At 49.4% G+C, this 21,506-nt stretch overlaps 1 protein-coding gene across 1 annotated transcript in view; it reads left to right on the plus strand.

Moving 5' to 3' along the window:
• ADAMTS17 (ADAM metallopeptidase with thrombospondin type 1 motif 17) overlaps window positions 1-21,506 on the plus strand; it is a 342,817-nt gene that overhangs the window by 114,795 nt on the left and 206,516 nt on the right. The window contains exon 7 of the mRNA XM_021680437.1: window positions 11,409-11,514. Coding sequence (XP_021536112.1) covers window positions 11,409-11,514 — 106 coding nt within the window. The remainder of the gene's footprint in view (window positions 1-11,408; window positions 11,515-21,506) is intronic.

Consider the following 21,506-nt stretch of genomic DNA (forward strand, 5'->3'; position numbering starts at 1 on the left):
CTTTCTTTCTTTCTTTCTTTCTTTCTTTCTTTCTTTCTTTCTTTCTTTCTTTCTTTCTTTCTTTCTTTTTCTTTTTCTTCTTTCTTTCTTTTTTTCTAACTTGGCAAGTATTTCTATGCATGACCTCATATTTTATTTTTCCTGTGGAAATACAGCTATTAGTATGAAGCTGTTTATCAAGGCTGTCTCAGGCAAGTTTCAAGAATATACCGTTGCAAGAGTCCTTGCAAGACAGTGAAGGTGAATTATAGAAGCAGTTCATATGGTCTGAGAAATGCAGGTAATCCAGGTGACATCTGGTGATGCCGATAAAAACAGACCTTGACTAGTTAATATCACGGTGACTAATGAACTAGTTATTAGCACTATGACTTCATCAACCTGTGACCCTTGAATGCTCTTCATGAAAACTCCTTTTTTTCCCCCGGCTTTATTAAGGTATCATGGACAAATAAAATTGTAATATACTTAAGTGTACGGCATGATAATTTTTTATACGTATACATTATAAAGGAATTCCACTCAAGTTAATTAACACATCCATCATCTTGTATATTTACTTCGTTTTTTTTTTTTGTGAGAACATTTAGGTACCACTCTGTTAGCAACTTCCAGTTAAACAATGCAGTGTTTTCAACGGTAGTCACCATGTTATACATCAGATCCTGAAATAAGGCCAACTCCTGTCATCTGAATTGGCCCGTAATCTTGGTCATTCCCACATTGTTCAATCAGGCCCATACCTTCCTATTTCACATCTCTTTATATTTTTAAAAATTTAAGTGGAGTCTCATTTATACATAGAGTGTATCTAAGTGCACTGCTCAGCAAATCTTGACAGACGGAGCACCCTGCCTGACCACAACCCATATCCAGAAATAAGACCGTACCAGCCTCTGAAAGACTCACGCATGCCCCTTTGGTTTCTGTTCCCTGCAGGATCACCAGACCCAACTTTTTCAACCACTCAGTGAGTTATTCTAACAGGAACCCCTTTGCCACCGCCACCCACGGCAGGCACTTGCCGTTGCCCCTCCCTGAGCCCCATCTCAGTCACGGCCCCTCTCCTCCCACACGTAACCACTGTCTGGACGTCTGCATCCACAGCTCCCGTGTGTCTCCTGGCTGGTGTGCTTGTAAGTTTTAAATGAGTAAGGTGAAAAGAACAGTGGCGTTTGTGTTTCCCGGCTTGCTGAACTTGGCCCTGGGCACCTGGCATGCCCGTTGCTGCTGGTTCCGCTTTTATTGCGATTCACTGAGCAGAAAGAGCCGCAGGGCTCCCTTTGCCTTGCTTGGCGGAAATCTGGGGGCCTGCTGGGTGCCTGGCTCCCAAGCAGACCCAGAAGGTCGGTTCCCTAGCTCCCTGCTCCCTGAGTCTTCTCCCCATCCCCTTTCCCCAGGCCTTCTTTGCACTTCCCTGGGGATTTGAAGAGAAGTTTTGAGCCTCCCGCTCTTCAGACCTAGCACTGTGTAACCTTTACAAGCCTTGTCCGAAACCGGCTCTTCCCTTCAAGGCTGCCCCTGTGAGCTTTTTGAGAGCATTTCGTAGGAGTGGGGAACTTTTGAGATACCAGTGCTGTGAAAAATGTGCATCTGCACTGGGCACAGCATTGTCTTCCCACTTCCCTCCGAGTTTCCCCAAACGGGGATCCCAGCTCTGACTCACGGGGGCACTCCACTGCCAAATGACTGTGATGCCACCTCTGTGTCTCCAAGTGCCCCTGGTGGAGGTGTTCCATGATTTGAAATACAGAACCAGAGACACTTCTCTGATCCTCAGCATTCCACCCTGGGACTTCTCTACCAAGCGTTTTCGCGATTTCAGCCAGGTGGCCCGTACAACTTTCCAGACCTGTTCCCCGTTGTGAAACTATGTTCTGAACAGTGAGCCTGGCCGCACAGCGTGTGGGGCCGCTCTGGTGTTGTCTAGCACACGAGGACGGTGAGCTCCCATGGCCGCTGTCTTTGTCCGTTACTCGTGTGAGCAAGGAGGACACGGGGCAGTTCCCTCTGTATCTAGGTGATGCTCTGGGTGTAGTAGGTAGGCCGTTCAGGCTGCTGTAACAAAATACCCCATACTGGGTGGCTTAACCAGCAGACATTTATTTTCTCAATTTTTCAAGCTGGAAGTCCAAGGTCAAGATGCTGTGGGTGGATTTCGGGTGAAGCCATGCTTCCGGACTTGTACATGGCCATCTTCTTGCTGGGTCCTCACATGAGCACTCTGTGCGTGCCTGGGGAGAGAGGTCTTTTGGTGTCTCTTCCTCTTCTTACAAGGACACCAGTCATATCGGGTTCGATCCCCATCCTATGGCCTCACTTGACCTGAATTACATCTTGCAGGAACCCCTCTCTGAATATAGTCACACCAGGGCGGGTAGGGCATCAGCATGTGAATTTGGGGGGGGCACAATGCAGTCCTTCACACTGGGCACAATGAAAATGTGTGTGGTCCCTCTTACCAGCCACCCATCATTTTGTGTTCTCCCTGGCCCTGGCTGTCGGCACGATTTAGCAGTCTTCCCACGTGGCCCTGCCTGCGGGCTCTCGAACAAGTTCAAACAGAATGGTTGAGAGAGACTGTGACTCAGGCACATTCTTTGGCCACGAGAAGGGCTGGGAATGTGCTCTTCTTTCCAAGGAGCCCCTGGATTCACTCTCAGACCCCTTTGGAGACATCTGGTCCTGAGGAAGCCTTAGCTGTCTCTTTTCCCACATGGAGGAGATATTTTTAGACCAAACACTTCACCTGTCCTCTCAGCCTCACCCCCACCTAAAACCCCAACTTTCCAGAGGGAGAGGGGGAGCATTCTTACCTACCAGTCAAGGGGACACATTAATGGTGAGAAAGGAAAACCGAGGAGTCTTAAAGCTGTGGAAGTGACTGTCAAAGTCCCTTTTTAAATGATTGGCCAAAATAAATGCTAAGCAATGCAGTTGATGAAAAAACATGAATGCATTAAAGCTTTCAAAATTCATTTGCGTCCGTTGCTATGGGAGTGTGGGCATCAGCCTCCTAGCACCAGCTTACAGGAAGGCTGTCCCGTGTCATGTGCCTGGGACCACGTCCACATGCTCACCCTCAACGTGTGCACACACACGCAGAAACCCACACGCATGCACGCGCACACACAGGAGAGGGTGCAGGGCTACGGAGCTGCAGACGTTGAGCAGTGGTCATGCTTCTGGAGTGGCAAATGCTAGAAGGCGGGTCTGTGCCCCTCTCACGCTCAGGGAACACAGGCAAGTGCTCAGAGGTCTTTTGAAGGGGGAACTCAAAGGCTTCTATCTCGTGCTGCTCTCCTAAGTGCTACGGGCAAAGCCTCCTGCATGAGGAGCTAACCGCACTCCCGGGTGCCCAGAAGAGTTTGCCAAGCGAACAGAAGTGAGAGTGAGGGCATGGCCATGTGACGGGGTGTTCTGAAATGACAGGTGACCCACAGTAGGAGGCAGCAGGGGGTTCGGTACAAAAGTTCCAGCTTCAGTCTCCACTGTCCGTGCTGCTGAGAAGCCAGGTGTGGACTCAGGTCCCTGGAGCAGCTGTGTCTTAGAGACCCTGGTGTCCAGCCTGCAGGCCCTGGGCCCGATTTGCAACATCTCTGCTCCCTGCACCACCTGCCTCCCTGTCTTTTTGCTGGGATGTTGTTCTCAGAGCTGTGTCTCCCTCTAGGCCTGTGTGGCTTTTGTTCGACTTGGGATCCCACACCTGGCATGGTGCCATCACGTACAGGCAGTCAGGAAACCCTTGATGAAGTATTTGTCAAAGTAAGAGATCTTCAAAAATGTCTGGACAGACCCCCCCCCCCCCCGCCGATATCCTGAGGTGAACCTGCTGGGGGCCCTTTCTCGTGGGTGTCCAGGCCTGTTCCAGAAGCCCCGAGCCTCTCTGGGCTCCTCCGAGGAGAAGCATCTTGCTTATTTGAGGAACGTTAAGTCTACTCCCTGGAGTTCCCCTCCCACGTGATGCTCCCCCCTTCCCCCCAACACCGGGACATGAGTGCCATCTTGCCTAGAGGGTGGGAAATCTGCAGGACATCTCTGTGCGCTTGGCTCATGTCTGTCGTGGTCTGTTGAATATCAAGTTACTTCTCTTCCCTCCCCTGTCCCAGCATGTTTGGGTTTTCAAAGAATGCAGTAAAGTGTTGGGATGAACTTTTTTGCTTTGAACTTGTAAATTCCAGGGCGAGTTGACTCCTACACTTACACTTACTTAACTCATCAGAATGTTGCAGAAGCCATGGCTCCAGCCCTGGGACCCTCCAGTCCTTTCTGGGGACTTGGCTGTGTGATTCCCTCACCGAGGGCAGTGGCATCTCTTCCCCGAACTCTGGGTCCTGGAGGCATTGGGGAAACCTAGAGGGAGGGTAGGTGGTTTCTCAGCATGCATGGTTTTCTTTGACTCTGACCATAATCAAGAACCCCCTATCTCAGAGCAGCAGGTCGTGTGACATTTGGACTGGCTCAGCAAGTTTGCCTGCTGGGCAGATTAGCAGAAAGCTATGGTGCAGGGGGAAGGCTGGGAAGCTTCCTTGGGATGTGTCAGCACATTCATTGCCTGTCTTGGTGACGCCCCACCTCCCTGCCTCACTCCCAGCCCCCACACAGATTTTCTCGTGTTCCAGGGAGGGTGTCTGCATCCACGAACACGCTGGTATGGGCATTTCCCCCCTCCCTTGTGCCTTTGATGTTCTATCTGAGAAGGCTTCGCCTCCCCCAAGGTCAGAAAGACTTACTCCTATGTTTTCTTCTAAGGGTTTTGTAGTTTTAGATTTTGTATCTAGCTTTATAATCCATTTGGAGTTAATTTTTGTGTACCGTATAAAGAAGGGGGTCTGACATCAGTCTTTTTTTTTTTTAAAAGATTTTATTTATTTATTTGAGAGAGAGAGAATGAGAGACAGCATGAGAAGGAGGAAGGTCAGAGGGAGAAGCAGACTCCCTGCTGAGCAGGGAGCCCGATGCGGGACTCGATCCCGGGACTCCAGGATCATGACCTGAGCCGAAGGCAGTCGCTTAATCAACTGAGCCACCCAGGCGCCCCTGACATTAGTCTTTTTCATGTGGCTCTCCAGTTGTCCCAGCACCGTTTGTTGAAAAGACTCTTCTTCTCCCCACACTGGATGGTCTTGGCACCCTGGGTGAAAATCAATTGACTATAAATATGCAGGTTTATTTCTGGACTCCCAGTTCTGTCTAAATGTCTGTCTTTATGCAAGTCCTACATTGCTTTGGCTACTCTAACTTTGTGTTAAGGCACAAAATTGGGAATGTTGAACTCTTCAGTGATCAGCCGTTACCTTTACTTTGTCCACTTACCACTTCCTTTAGCCTCGAGGAAGTTGCTTAGTGTTTAAGGTCATCTGTGTTCTGCTCGGTCAGTAGGTGTTAGATACTGGCAGTTTTGAATTGCAGTGGCAGCTTCTACAATACTCCTGTTTAAGGAGAGAGCCAGTGTCCCTCTTTGAGCCATGGCCCCCACCCTCTGTTCATGGTGCAGGAATAAAGACCTCAGCTAACTCCTCTTCCTTCCATCGTAACTGACCCCAAGGGATCCAGAAAAGGAGAAGCAGGGAAACTGGTGGTCGAATTGCAAAGACAAGGGTAGGTCTGGGAGGGCTTATCCAGCTGTGCTCCTTGGAGACAGGGCCACTCAGCTGGGACAGAGAGCCAAAGGGCCAGATCTGGAAGGCAGTGCTCCTCAGTCCCAAGCCAGGGCACCATGCCACTCAGGCCACCTCTCCTGCCAGCCTTCCAGAGCCTCACCATTAATGTTCTCTCCCAATTTGTGCGAAGCTGTGCCTGTCCTTCAGCACACGTGAGGTTCTGTCCAGTCTGTGCAGGACCAGGAGGAGGTCCATAACTTCTGGTGAAGGTGATGGCTCTGTGGACCGCTCACCTTGGAGAGAACGCAGAAGCAAAATTGCAGAGGAGGATAGATCTGAGTTAATCAAATAATTTATTTTTTTAAAGATTTATTTATTATTTTAGAGAAAGAGTTGTGGGGAGGGGGAGAGGGAGAGATAGAAACTCAAGCAGACTTCCCACTGAGCACGGAGCCTGATGTAGGGCTCGATCCCACAACCCTGAGATCATGACCCAAGCTGAAACCAAGAGCCGGATGCTCAACCAACTGAGTCACCCAGGTGTCCTCAAATAATTTAGGTAATAAAGAGTTAGGAAACGTATGTAACAGTTAAATGTAGACAGTTAAATGTAGAATGTCCTTATTGCAACTGATAAGGACTCCATTGTGTCTGATAATAGGACATATTTTTTAGAATATGATCCATTGTCATTCAAGGATTCTGCATTTGTGAATTTGCCTACTTGCTAAAATTTATTTGTAACTCCAAAATCCAAAACTTCGAAACCCCCAATTTATAGTGTTTATGTGGTCATTTGCAGATGTGTGCAGAGAAGCAAAATATTTGAGTTACCGAAGAGGCATGTTCACAGATGAGGTTGAACAAGGTGACCCTTTGCCTTCTCATTTCAACTCTCATACTGTAAAAAATGTCCTTTTTATGGTCACCTGGTGCCATATTTTTTACATTTTTGTGCTTTTTGTTGGTGATTTTGCTTTTTACAATGGCTTCCGAGAATAGTGCTCACGTGCTATTTTGTGTTCTAAAGCACAGAAAGGCTGCAGTGTGTCTTACAGAGAAAAATACAAGATGAGCTTCATTTAGGCATGAGTTAGTTATAGGAGTTTTGGCCACGAATTCAAAGTTAATGGATCAACAATACAATATATATTAAATAAGGTGTCTTTGAACAGGAACACACGTAAAACAAGGTTATATATTGGCCAGTTGACAAAGATATTGTGACCAGAGGCTCACAGGAACCTAACCCTGTATGTCCCCTAGGAGCAGTGGTGCTGTATTTGAGAATTTCATGTTCACAGCAACTTTTTGGAATCTAACTCCCAGAGATAATGAGAATCGACTGTAGTTCTTTATCATTTGTCACATCCTAGACCCTAAGACATTTGCTCCTAATTGCTGTTCACAAATTCTACCTCCAACCACTTAGGGAAGTTTACAAGAGCATGAAGACGTGTCCACAAGGCTGAATGTGCAGCTCTGTCTCAACCACTGTGATTGCCAAGTGAAGAGATGTAAGTTCCTTGTAACTGGCAACGTGGTATCCCAGTGATAACCATGATGGAGTTAGTACTATGAGCAGTTGGTAGGAGAAACTCGACCATTTCTTTCAGAGGCAGAGTCCAAGAAGGTATGAGTAATGGCCAACAAGTCCAACAGCTGCAAACTGTTTACACATGACAATTTGCTGGATAAATCAGAGTTTATACAGTTGTGTGTTGTTTACTCCTTAATCTAGAAAGGATATGGTCAACTCTGAGTTTAAGAATTATGTGCTTACACCATGCAGTTTTCTACTGAAAAAGAAAATAATTAAACCTCCTCACCCAATTTCCTCTCCAAAATTGCAGTCCTACCAAGGAAAAGAAAAGAAAGGAGAAGGGAGAATGTCCACACTGAGTTGACGTGGCTGGGAAGATGGGTTAGGAGACTCTGGCTTTTCTGAATGAATCCGATAGACTTCTCCAGGCATCAGAAAAAATCTTTACAGCTCTTCATTTCTACCGTCAGCATTTTGGATTTTTTTTTTAAAGATTTATTTATTTATTAGAGAGAGAGGGCATGGGCAGGAGGGGCAGAGGGAGAGGGGGAGAGAGTCTCAAGCAGACTCCATGCTGAGCTTGGAGTCTGACACGGGACTTGATCTCACAACCCCAAGATCATGACCTGAGCCGAAACTAAGAGTCAGATGCTCAACCAACTGCATGATCCTGGAGTTAGCATCGCACAAACCCCTTGAGTCCTTTTTATCTTTAGTTTAAAAAACATTTGGACTTAAACACCTGAAACCTTTATTTTACCTGACCCACATCTCTGCATAAGCACACATTAAGATTTATGAAAATCTTCGAAACCCCCAAAGATCACTCATTGTTGTCGGTCACCAAAGCTTTGGTGAGGGAGGCTCAGGGTTTGCCTGGAGGAACACTGGTGTTGGAGAAAGAGAGTCCTGTACTTGTATCTGGGTCTGGGCTTGGTCAGCCATATAACTGGTTACTGGGCCTCCATTTCCCTGTCTGTAAAATGGGGCCAATAACCATACCCACTGAATAAAGGATGATCATGCATTCCAAGTCGTGCTTGCCCCTTGAGAGGACCCTAATAAATGCCAGTTGCCTTCCTGCTTCCCTTTTTGTTCCAAGGAGCTTTGCGAACATGTGGAATTGATGGTTTTAACATTTCAAAAATAAGTCCTATGTTTTTTTTCTTTTAGGCAAAGAATTGTAAGTCATGGAAGCGTAAAGGCATGGAAAACACCACTCTAGGGTCTTGCTGTCTGTGTAGGGAATTCCAGTGCCATCGGAAGGTCCCTCTGGTGCCACAGCTTCAGCCTCTCCTCCCCTCCACACTGCTCCTCCGTTCTTGCCAGGGAACAGGGAATAGCGGTGGGGCTTTGTTTCTCGCTGAAGCACATGGCTCAATTGCCATTTATTGCCTGCAGCTCTTACTTTGACCACAACCTGGGATTTTCTCCAGGCTTTGATTTGTGAGTTCTAAGCATTTCCACACCGTGGGTCCTGAAGGCTCAAGGCTCCTGCCCTGTGTCTCAGGGGCCATCTTCTCTCATGTGCTTTGCCTTGCTCGCTTTTCTGACCAGGCTGTGCATGATTGGAATACATCCTTCAAAGCACTAGACCTTAATCCACCTTCGTGTGAGAACATTTCTCATAAATAAACCGATCCTTTGTGTTCTCATTAAAAAAAAAAAAAAATCATCTGTGCCTTGGAAAAATTAAAATGCAATTATTGGAAGGCTCTTTGCTTAGCTGTTTCCCTAATGTTGCGTGTTACCTAATTACAGTGGAAACTCAGGCCTGCCGGCTCAGGGTGCTGAGTGCGGCGGAGGCCAGGGAACGTGTTCGTGTGGCATCAAAGTCTGCTGGTTCAGCAGCCACTCTTGGGACCGCAAGCTCAGCACAGCTGGCTTCAGATGCCTCCCTTCCCCATTCACCAGATGGCTTCTCCCGGGGGCGTGCACATCTGATTGCTCCGATTGATTCATTGACCCAGGAGGCCGAGGCCCGGGGCCAGGAGAGCACTGCTGGGTGTGCATTTGAGGGTGTGCGTGTGTTGTATGCACATACCATCCGTGCTATGTAGAAGCATTCCACCTACTCACTGCTGGACTTGGTGCAGCAACCCACAAAGCATTTTTAAACAAAACCAGAATAATGACCTTGAAGGCACCGAGAAGCCGAATCATGGCCTTTCTGGTTGTCATTTTTCTCCTTCCAATAGTCTGCATTGCTGGATTATGATGTCCACGTGCAAAAAAAAAAAAAAAGAAAAAAAGAAAAAAACACATCTTGAGGCCAACTAACATTTCGGTTTTTTTTTTTCCTTTTCTCTCTCTCTCTCTTTTTGTTTTTTTCTTAATTCTTCAACCTTGGCCAAGCACGTTGCATGTTTCCAAATAAAAATAGACCTGCGCTGTGGTGCCGGCTTGCTGTGCCGGATGTGAGCTGAGCCCCCGAGCAGCATCTCCCTCCAGAGCAGAGGGGGGGAGCAAGGGACCTCTGCCTCTTGGGGCTCCTGCGGGACCATCAGGAGGAAGGAGGGAGTGCCCTGTGTGCGGCTGAGGTCACCCTCCGTTTGAATTTGATGTCCACAAAGAGGTTAGGTGTCGCTTTTGGGGTGCAGGGAAAGAGGATCATTTTTAATTAATTCCCCCTGTCCATTCTCCTCCACCTTCTGCCTGCTCCTTCCCTCTCCAGTTCCTGTGCCTGCAAGGCCCGTGTCCGCTCCTGAGACCTCTGGTGCGCGTTAGCACAAGGGGCCCTCCGAACGGGGGCAGCGTGCAGTTTAGGGGGGCACGGCGTGGAAAACGGGCGCCTCTCGCGCCGGTGGACACAGTCCCCCCCAGGGCACAGCGCTGGTGGGGAGAGTCTGGCTGGGAGAGCCTCCGCCCGCCTGGTCACCAGGTACCCCTGGGCAGCACCTGCCTGGCCACGGGGCCACTGGAGCCATAGCCCGCCCCACAGCCCTTGTGAACTCACAGCCCCCAGTCGCCCTGGGCCACCACCCCCTCATGCGTCTCATGCTGTATGAAGGGGTCAGAGGCTGCGGTCAGCAGGCGTGCAGATGCTTCTGGTCCTCGCACAGGTTCCATCCCAAGCCCTGGGAGGGGAAGGGGTTCCGTTCCCCCACCTCCCCCCCGCCGTTGTTGCGCTAAGCCCCGGGGGCACCTGGGTAGTGAGGGATGCCTGTCCCGGGGGGAAGAGATAGCAGGAGCTAACAGGAGAGGTGGAGAGCTGCCGTGGGGAGTGGCAGCTGATACATGGCCAGTGCGTTCCTCAGGTGTGGCCTGGCTAAGGCCCTCCTGTTGTTCACACACGCCTTTCTGCCGGGATAACCTTTCTCCCCTAGAAGACTCCCCTCCATTCTCCAGAGGCTGGCAGCCTCCTGTTGCTTGCTCACACCCTTCGCCTGCATATGCCTCCCACCCGGGTGCCTGGGTTCGGTTCTTGTCTCCGCGGCCAAGGGACCCCAGTCAGGTGTGTGTGGAGATGAGCGAGTTGGTCCGTGGGGCTCATCCTCACTGATGACTCCCAGGCCCTCCCTCTTCCGGCGTTCTCTCTCTCTCTCTCCCTCCCTCCGGGTCCTGGTCTCATTCTCTCCCAACAGTTCCTGAAACATTTTTCTGAATACCGTGCACAGCCTTCCCTGGCCTGCTTTCTGGGAGCCTAGCTGCTGCCCTGCTCCGTGCTCCCACCCTGAGGGCACTGGCTCTAGCAGGGCTAGCACTGTCAGGAGGGAAAGAAGGTGCCTGGGGTGCAGAACTTAAGGAGGCACCCCCTCCCTCTCTGGGAGTGCAAGTGCAGGGTCAGATCTGGAGAGGGGGGACCCTCCTTCAGCTTTTCACGCTGGGTGCCTTGCCTTGCTGGCCTCACCTCGTCCCAGCCCTGCATGTTGAAGTTGGAGAGCATCCCACTGCCACGCGCCAATCCAACTTACTTTTCCCCTCTGAGCCTTGGTCTCCCTCTGTTACCGCCACCCTGGGTAATTAGGATTAAATTAGATAACGCGTGTAAACGCAGCACATTGCCTGACACTATTAAATGCTTGGGAGGTCTGCCTGGTGGTTATTATTATCACTAATGATTTTTCGGTGAATCCAAAAGCAGTAGACACCAGCCCATCCCCCACAGGAGCTCTGGAATGACGGCTCCAGCCCTGTGGCCACATCATCGTTCCAGTCTGCCCCTCCTCTCCATCATGCGTGATGTTGACCATATGGACTTGCCTGGCGAGGTCAGGGCCTCCCACGTTCTGAAGAGGATGTGTTTTGTGTCTCTGCTGCAGGAATTGCTTACTTAGGAGGTGTGTGCAGTGCTAAGAGGAAATGCGTGCTTGCCGAAGACAATGGTCTCAATTTGGCCTTTACCATCGCTCATGAGCTGGGCCACAAGTAAGTATCAGACTCTGTATTGTTCTGCCTCTTCCAATTCCTTTCTGAATATATATATATATATATATATATATATATATATGTGTGTGTGTGTGTATATATATATATATATATATTTTTTTTTTTTTCCTCTCGAATTCCCAAAGCTTTAAAACAGTGGTGCTCTTGGCCTTTGCTTCTTCTGTAACACAGACCTAGGCCAGCAAGCCTGGGTCCCAGCCCTTCAGGGAACCCAGAGAGATTAGTGACCAGATGGTCTCTGAGACTTGAAGTGTTATTTTCGTGTTCGTGTCTATTCTTAGTGCACACACTATAGAGGGAAGAGGTTTGTCTCAGAGTGTCTTCTTTGGTTGCATTTCCTTTCCTGGACCAGCATGATCTTTGATTCACTCTGTCGTTCAAATAATGGGATTTATCTTCATACTGTTGACTTTCTATTTCCTTGAGAGCCGGTTTCAAACAAGGCCCAACTGTCTGAAGGCAGAATGTCAGTGTCTTAGTTTTAAAGAATTGTCAGCTGCTGCCTTTGTACATCCCCGGAGTCGGGGAGAGCCATAGAACCTCAGAGCCCAAAGATGTTGTGGAAAAGATCTGACACAGCCTCCCGGTTTTTCAGAGGAGGAAACAGTAGGTCAGAGGGGTTGAGTGGCTGGCCTAAGATTGAGATCACCTGTAGGAAGTCTCAGGTGGCAGAAAGCCAACCGACTCTAAAACTGTGGCCTGAGGCTTTACTATTTCTCCGGCAGTAGGTGTCTGTTTTGGATTTCTCTGAAGGAAAAATTGTGGTATGACTACACGAGAACTTAAAAAATAAATACGTAAATCGAGGAGGTCAGAGCATGTAGAACAATGGGAAAATTTATATTGTGTTGGATAGAGTAAAATTAAATGGAAATCTAGTTCTTGGTGAAAAAATTTAAAGCATTTCCTAATGACCTATGGAGTAAGATGCCTGGGACCCAAAATGTGAGCTCAGCCTTCTGCAAAAGTAAAGTCAGTCTATAAGGAGGACAAGTGCAGTTTCCTCTAGGGCTAGCCATATCTGTGGATTTATATATATACATGTTTTGCCTTGTTTTGTTTATCTCGTCCCATTCTCATTTTTTGCACTCCCATAGATGGGTTTGGTAGTTAGCTTTTCTGTGCCTATTGAGTATCATGACGTGAGTACAGCGAGTGATAATAATCCCGTGTGTATTTCCTGGGATTAAGGCAGAAATAACATGTCATCAGCTAAAAGCAGCTAAATGAGCACTTGCCTCTAAGTACATAGTTCTTTTATCTCGGCAGTATTTTTTAAATATTGGCGACAGCCCTTTGCCCACACTTTTTTTTTTGCCTATACTACTAGAAAATAATTTTAAAAAATTAATTGCAGGCAAATATCTATTCATATTTCTGATTTGTTAAAAACAACAACAACAACAATGCCAAAAGCTGTAGCCAAGAGTGGTTGCTGAGAGAAAAGTGTAAATCAGTATGGCTTTGGCAAACATCCTCTCTTCTCATCTTTGGGCCAAATGTCCCACCCAGCCCGTCCTAGTTCCTCAGAATCAAGGACCTCTAATGGTCTTGAGAATGCAGTTGTCAAAACATTTTCTGACACGTGGGTTGTCGTGGACTTTTGAATGCATCTATTTATATGAACTACAAGATTCCATGCAGCCTTCAGTACCAGGGCCCACGCTGGAGTGCTTTTTGCACCCGCATGTGAGCACACACGTGCTGCACGGAGGCCTTTCTCCTTGGACGTGAGGAACACAGAGGGCCATTTTCTCCCCGCTGACCTGTGTGATTGTGCGGGGACCACTGGTGTCTGAGCGCAGGAGTTCTGCCGAGATGAATGGTGAGATTCAGTCCGACTCCAGTAGCCTTTAGCTACAGTCTGCTTCAATTTCTTGGAGGGCCCTTTATAGCTTGCTGTTGCACTCTAATTACCTACAAAAACAAACGCCTAATTGTTCATCAAAGCCAATAAATTCTGCAAGCATTTGGCCTTGCCCCTAGTTGGGTGATTATAGTTTTCCCAGGGAAGTCTGTTGTCTCTGATTATTTGCGAGCAATGGGAAGCAGGCCCCCCAGGGACGAAGCCACAGTCTCTCCATCTGCAGACTCTTCTGGTCAGCCGGGCTTAGAGAGCTGCAGTCGAGGCTGTGTGGAGGCTTAACAAGAGGGATCAGCCTGTACTCTGACTGAAGCCACTGGCCAGGCTGCTTCACAGATCTGAAGCCCGGTGCATATTTTGGAATAGAGAGGAGTCATTTAACATCTCGTTCCTTAAGTAGGTGTGCACTAAGAGAATGGGATGGTATTCTCAGTGGACCTGAGGCACTGGTCTGTGCTCTTGAAGAAAATTTCTCAGTGAACACTTTAGAAAATGAAAAAGAATACCCTTCTGTGCACCCTTAGAACGTCCCCGGAAGAGATCACCCTCTGGTCCCCAACCATTTAATACTGATGAAGTGAAACTTCTCTTCTGAAAGTTGGGTGTATGCCTTTGCCCCTGGGCAAATGTACGCGTGGCCCTTCTGTTGCTTACCCAGTGTATCTCATATAAGGATCAGTGCGAGCAGTTACCCCGACTCTGAATGTTAGGAGAAAAATTCACTTTCCACGTGAGGTACACGTTGCATTTATCAGAAAATGAGAGTCGTGTATGTTAACCTGATTTTCTCCCAGCTTTGGCTGTCAGAAAACACAAAGCGAATGTCAGGCTCATTTTCAGTAATTAACTCATCTGGATCCTGGAATTCTGTTTCTCCTCCCTCTTTCTGTGTCTCTCTTTGTATGAATGATTGTATTTTACATATTGTAATTCAAAAATAATTTCTTTGATACTGTAAACTGTCTCCAATCCAATCTGCAATCATGTGGGTTCTAAATTATGAATTAAAAATTCTTGCCATGGTAATATCAATAATTGTGCTTAGGACAGGAATTAGTAATGTACTAAGGATGTTTAAGTCAAATCAGATCTCATTTACTGAACACCTGCTGTGTTAGATGCTGTGCAATCATTGTGCTATTGATCAGTTCTATGGGGCAAGTATTATTTAGCTTTTTTTTTTATAGATTGGGAAACTAGTATTACTTTTTAAAAATTTCTAGTCTCTGCTTGAAATGGTTTGACATCACTTCTATGATAATATACCCATACATCAGGACTATTAAAGAAAGGACCCACATTCTAAAAGAGGGGCAATAACGGGACGCCTGGGTGGCTCAGTCGTTGAGCGTCTGCCTTCGGCTCAGGTCATGATCCCAGAGTCCTGGGATCGAGCCCCGCATCGGGCTCCCTGCTCTGCGGGAAGCCTGCTTCTCCCTCTCCCACTCCCCCTGCTTGTGTTCCCTCTCTTGCTGTGTCTCTCTCTGTCAAATAAATAAATAAAATCTTTAAAAAAAAAAAATAAATAAAAATAAAAGAGGGGCAATAAGGAGAAAACTTGTTATATATCCAAAAAACCGAGGTACCTTCGGATTGCTGCCAACCAAGGCAGAAAGGACAATCAGTGGTGTCCTAGCTGCAGAAGAAAGCCGGTGTGTCAGCAAGAGGGACTTCCCTAGGAAACTCAAGTACCCCAGCTGCAACCAACAGCTTTCTGATTACCTGGGAAAGAAGAGGTGTGGAAAAGACTGCAGCCCTGGCTTTGGACGGGTCTGAAGGATTTGCAGTTCCTGGTGGGGGTCAAGGGGGAGAAGCTGGGAGGAGCTGTTGACTTCACACAGAAGCCATGATGCCAGTGACTTTGAGGCTTCTTTTCTTTTTTCTTTCTTAAGATTTATTTGAGAAAGAGCAGGGAGGAGGGGCAGAGGGAGAGGGGGGAAAAAGTCTTCAGCAGGCTTCTCGCTGAGCGCAGAGCCTGACACGGGGCTCGATCTCACCACCCCCAGATCACGACTCAAGCCGAAACCAAGAGTCAGACGCTTCACTGACTGAGCCACTCAGGCTTCCCAACTTTGAGGTTTTCTGATGAGCCTTCATGACCTTAGTTGCCTACTTGCTGGTGGAAGACTGCCTGGCAGGCATCTGCATGTTACCTTTTGGTAGTGTGCCTTTGGGAAGGCAGCTGTCTCCCCATCTTGCCACTTGAGAAACCCAACTGAAAATGAGGGACTGCTTCATCCTGCAGTGACCAGGAGAGAGGAAGAGCTCCTGAGTGCAAGAACATGGCGGTGATGAACCACTCTTCTTCCAGGGAGCTGTAGCTGACGGCTGTTAGTGGTTATAACCGAACTGATGAAGTTGGGGGGCCGTTCCTTGAGAGATACAGCCCAGCTGGGCCAGCGCTGCCCAGGTGTTTTCCCTCAGGAAACCAGGACGGTGCCTTGTGGTAGACCTCAGTGTCCAAGATGTTTATCAATATTTGGTTTTAAAGAGAAAGAGGGATAGCGAGAAGCAAGCATTTGTTTCTCTTGGGCAGGCGCGTGCTTTTGAGGCTCAACCCTGACTGGTCATGGGAAGGACTCTCCCCCGACGAGGGTTAGAAGCCCAGGGCCACGCTGTCGGCCCATGAGAAAAGCGAAAACCAAAATCAGATGATAACCTCACGGATCAAGGAGGGAGTTGGGGGTGACTTTAGTATAATATTAAAATAACCGGTATAATAATTCTACTGGAATTTTAGAATATATTGTTTGCTGGGATTTGGAAGTTTTAGGGTAAAAGGGAGAAAGGAAGTGGTTCTAGGACTGCTGGTGGGAATTCCTTTTGTTTGCGGGGGTGGGGGTGGGGGGTGGAGGGGGGCGTGATTAGGCCCAGAGGAGGCAGTTGACAGTGGGAGGCCAGGAGGGCACAGAGCTGAGTCTCAACTCAACATCTGGGGCCTGGGGAGACCCAGAACACCATGCATGCGGTTTGCTTCTCAATCAGGTAAGACCGAGAGCTCTCAGGGAACGTCTAAACACAGGCTCTTCTAGATAGGGTGCTGAGAGAGGGGAGGGAAACCGCATAGGGCACACTCGGCCACCCACATACAGGGAAAAAATAAAAGACCTATCTTTATAGGTAGAAACAAAGAGCTTTCTCTTGCAGAAAATAAATCTCTGCTTCTGTTGGATTTAGGAGGCTCTGCTAGATAAGCCTGAGCCAGATCAATTCCCGCCCTGAGTCATTCCAAACTACGCGACCTGTCTAACCCAAGTAAATCTACAAAAAGCCCTCCAGACAGACTGCAAAACCATGCCCCCTGTTTGGGCTCTTTCTGCCTGTTCTTGGGGTGGGTGCTTTCCCCACCTGCTCTCCTGAGATCTTTTTTCCTGACTTCCGTATTCCCTTTCTCGGGTCTTCCCGTTTTGGAATTTACCTCTCCTCGGGTTGTGGCCTCTGAAAACTGCTCTCTTCGGGGAAGCTTGGGAGTGTGGTGCAGGGGACACGGAGGCTTTGCTGCACAAGGGGAGCCCCTGAAGCATTTATAAGTGCCAGTGGCCCGAGCTTCACCCTAGAGCAATTAGGACATGCCCTCTGGGGGGGGGGGGGGGAGAGTGCTAAGGAAGGCCCTCCAGGAGATTCCCAGTGCATCCGGGGTGGAGAACCATGGCTCCCAGGACTCAGAGGCTTCATCATCGCTTTCTGGTGTCATCTACCTTCTTGCTTCTGTCTCTGCCCCCTTCTCCCGTCTCTCTGGGCCACCGTCAGGTGAGCCACAGCAGTGCTGTATACAGTCCTGCTCCCCGACTCTTGCTCACTCCTCGGTCACCCTGAATTCCACACCCTTTGCAGCTTCCCTGACATCCCACCAACCACGGGCACTCACGGCGTGGCAGTTGGGAAAAAGCCCAGCCCTCCTGCCCGTGGCCATGGAGGCAGTGTTAGTCCTGTCGCCTCTCATCTGACACCTGCTGGGAGACCTCCATGAGGGCTCAGAACAAAGCGTCAGGTGCCTGGCCGTGGGAGGAATGTGAGGGACAGAGGTGGAGGGGCACGCAGGGAGGCTTGCGCCACATCGAGGGCCGAGGTGCTGAGTACCTGAGGACTCAGAAGCGCAAGGCTGAGGTTTAGAGATCCAAATGTCCTGATAAGGAGCTTGTTTGGTGATACAGCAGTCACGTGTGCGCCCACAGACATGCAAATAGTTACAAATGGGCTCGGTCGCAACAATGTGTGGGCACAGCAGGGTTCTCAGACCTGTACACACACTACACCCATGGCCCCCTGGAGCCATGCCCCGTATTTTGGAAGCATTGTCCTGGCTGGCAGAACCGGAAAGAACGTTGAAGCATGAACGGAGCAGGGACTTTGTTCCCCTGCTCAGCCCTATGAGGACCAGGGCAGGTGGGATGCCGCCACGTGCCCTGAAGTAACTAGTGGGATCCTCAGCCCCAGGCAGCTCCCACAGGAAGCTTGGTATCCTTCCATAAAGACATTCCTTAAAAGCTAGATCCAGGCACTCTGGATGTTTCCAGCCAGAACGTGACAGTGTGCAGAGGAGCTCAGGGCAGTGGATGTTGGAAGGATGTCTCGTTGGTACATGCCTGGGGACATGCTCGCCTGGTGCGCAGCACGGAATGTCATCGGGATCCTGTCCCTGAGAACTGTGGCTTGTGGGCAGAGAGTGGACAAGTGTCTAGGGAGGGCTGGGGAGTAGAGGGAAAAGGGAGGAGAGAACTGTTCTGGAGGAAATGTTCTTATAACTAAAGTCGACACAATTCAATCTGAAAAGAATTGTCTCGATCCTAGAACAGGAAGTAAGGAAAGCCATTATCCAGATGTGTGAAGAGGGGAAATGTTTGTCTGTGATCTGTATTAAGAATGAGCTGCCCGGTGCAGCGTTGGGGAGAGGCAGAGTGAATGCAGGCCAGATGTGATCAGGCAGGTCGCCCATCAGCGGACGGCCCCCGGCAGCCACTGCTGTCGCCCGGACCCTTTGCTGGGGGGGCTCAGTCTGGGAGGCACAGCATAGACCTCAGATGGGCCAGCCTTATATAAAGAAGGTACAGCAGAGAGAGGATTTCTGGAAATGTCATAACTGTTTAGAAATCCCAGGGGGAAGGGTAAGTATGCTTTTGTTCTAGTTGTGAATAGGGTAGCCGTGTTCACATGGTGGGGCGGGGGGTGGTTAGCCTTTCTCACAGAACAGAAAGTGGGGGGTGGGGTACGTTCCCCCCAGGAGGTCTGCAGGAAGCCCAGGTACCTCTGATCTGGTTCTAGAACAGGCAAGTCCCACACTGGGTTTTCAGACGGGTTCCTCCCTGGTTCTCTGGGTCTTCTCCTCTGTTCCCACTCAGCTCCCACGACCTCCCCCCTCCAGACCGAAGGGTAATTGGTGGTGCTCGCAGTGTTCGGGGCTCTCAGGTTTCATGCAGAGGAGCTTGGAGCGATTCCTGAGGACGATTTCCTCCGCGTTTGGCCCCTGGATCAAAGTCGGTGTGTGAGCATCTGCAGGGCGTGGCTGTCTTATCCAAATTCCAGAGTTGTACAAAACATTCAGGCCTCGTTTCCTTTCATTTTATTATTATTTTTTAAATTTGCTGCTGGAAACTGCAGGGTCTTGCACATTCATTTACAAGCCACCCTTCTCCTCACGACTTCCCTGAGTAGAATGACCTGTGATGTCAGAGGCAGGGGTCCTGGAGGATTTGCAAGGCCGGCCTGCACCCTGCACGGCTTCTGTGAGCCCACGCCGCGTGGCCCTGAGCATGGCTTTCATAAAAGCAGAATTTCCTTCTGGCCCCTTCCAGACGTGTGATTTTTTGAATGGGAGGTGCGGTGTCCGGAGTAGCAAGGAATGTTGTAACTGGTGGCTGTATTTACAGGGCTTTTCTGCCCTAAGCTAGGATTTCTCACGGCCCTGCCTTAACAAGCATTACATGGAAAGTTACCAGGATTTTCTTCACAGTCTTATCCTTGATGCAGACTCGAATGTGGGGATAGAACGCTTGTTCCAGTTGCTTGGAAAGCCCAGAGCCGCTGTCCTTAAGAAGACCTTGACCACAGCCTTCCCAAGTCTGCCCAGGCCAGGCCTGGGAGGGGAACACAAACCAAGGGAAAAGCATTAAAAGCGCTTCAGCAAGCAGACAGATGTGGTCCCACCTGCATTTGGAGCAGCCAGGCCACGCAGCTATTGGCTGGACGTTATCGCTCTGATGGAAACTCCAGCTGGCTCTGGGGCGTCCCTGGCCCCCAGAGCGTCAGTACCGTAACAGGGAAGGCTACAGAAGCTGTTGCGAGTGTCTGTCTCTACCCCAGGAATTCTTTGCATTTAATTATCGGGTGGATTTCCTTACCTAAAAGGCAGTTGTCTGAGATGGTGTTTGAGGAGATGGGAGGACCTCGGAGTTTGGCTGAAGAACCAAATTCCAAAATCCCCTCAGAACTTCCTTACATTACAGACTATTCCAGGAATGAGACGAGATCCAGATTGCCAGCTTGGCAGCTTCAGCGAAGAGATTTCTCCCCTGGTTCTCAGAGCAGGAAGGGACATCCGCAGTCCACTTAGCCTCATTTTGCAGATGGCCAGTTCTCTCCCGTTCCATGGCTCTAAGTGGCCAGTGGGAGACTTCGAGCAGGGCCTTTAGCCATGGCATGGTGTCCTTTACACAAGAGAATGAACCTGTGCTGAGGCCCAGCCCTCCCCGTGTGGGTCTCCTGGTAACTGGCTTTACTTGCCTTTACCCGGAAAGACACCTTCTGCTCGCATGGCTAGGGTTTCGTAAGGACCGCGGGAGGTGGCAAAGGTATACAATGCAAATTTCTTTACAGACGGAGTGTTCTGGTATGGACTGAATACTTGTGACCCCTCCAAATTCATATGTTGAAATCCAACCCCCCTTCGGAAGGTATTAGCAGGTGCTTAGGTCGTGAGGGTTCCCATGAATGAGATTAGTGCTCTTGTAAGAAGGAGCCAGAGAGCTGGCTAGCTCTGTTTCTGCCACATGAGGGTACAAAGAGGACACAGCCATTTGCAGCCTAGGAAAGGCCCCTCACCAGAACCCAACCATGCTGGCACTCTAATCTTAGACTTCTAGCCTCTAGAACTGTGAGAAGTACATTTCCGTTACAGATAACCGCCCAGCTTATGGTATTTTGTTATAGCAGCCCAAGCTCGTGAAGAGATGCCCCCATTCTCCCAAGGTGTTCGGTGTCATGCCTGAAATCCTCGTTTATCTACTGCCCGCTGGTGATGGAAAATTCCAAACTAAAGACCTGAGGGCAGCCGCACATTCTCAAAGACCCTGGGAACTTTACCACCAGCACTGTCAACAGCACGTTCTGGGAAAGAGCCCCCTCTTCCTTATCCATTTGCAGGCACAGAGGATGTGGAAGTGGTGGTTTTGCCAGATGGCGGTGTCAGGATCGGCGGAAGGAGTGTAGGGGAGCCCTGAAATCATGCACCTTGTTGCTGAAGTCTGAGCAGAGCGCAGTAGTTGCTGGGGGCCCATGTGAGGATCTGGGACTTGCCTCTCTTGGAAAAAACATACATAAGTAGATGGCTATAGAAGGAGGGATGTTACAGTTTTCTTAGCAAGTCACTGGAAGCATTACAAAGACATGGTCATGTTCATCATAGCCACACTTCTGTGGTGTTGAGAGGGGGCAGGTGTTAATTAAGCCCAGTGATTGGCTGATGCTCACTTAGGATTATTATCAGGAGAGAGAATGGAAAGGAACTGAGCCAGGAACAATCTCAGGGTTGTCAGGACCCTGAGACGCCGAGGTTGTGGGGCGGGTTGGGTGCACGGCCACGGGGAGATGCTGGACCCTGGGACAGTGGGTTGTGTTACTGGGGGGGGGGGGGGTCATGCACTCACACCTGCACTGTGGCCACGGCTCCCCCCAGTTTACAACAGGGTAGACCGTGAAAGCAAAGGAGGGGCAAGAAACAGTTATGGTCTTTACAAGCCAAACTTGATAATGGTGTCCCCACGATGAGGACGTGGCTGGTCCAGTAGGACGCCTACCCTGGGGCAGCTTTAGACACACTGAGGACCAGATGACAGGAGCCCTGCCCGTTTCCGAGAGGCATGTGCAGGTTGGTTTCCGGTCAGAGGAGCCT

Source organism: Neomonachus schauinslandi, chromosome 9 (assembly GCF_002201575.2).
Source record: "Neomonachus schauinslandi chromosome 9, ASM220157v2, whole genome shotgun sequence".
In the NCBI taxonomy this organism is placed as follows: domain Eukaryota; kingdom Metazoa; phylum Chordata; class Mammalia; order Carnivora; family Phocidae; genus Neomonachus; species Neomonachus schauinslandi.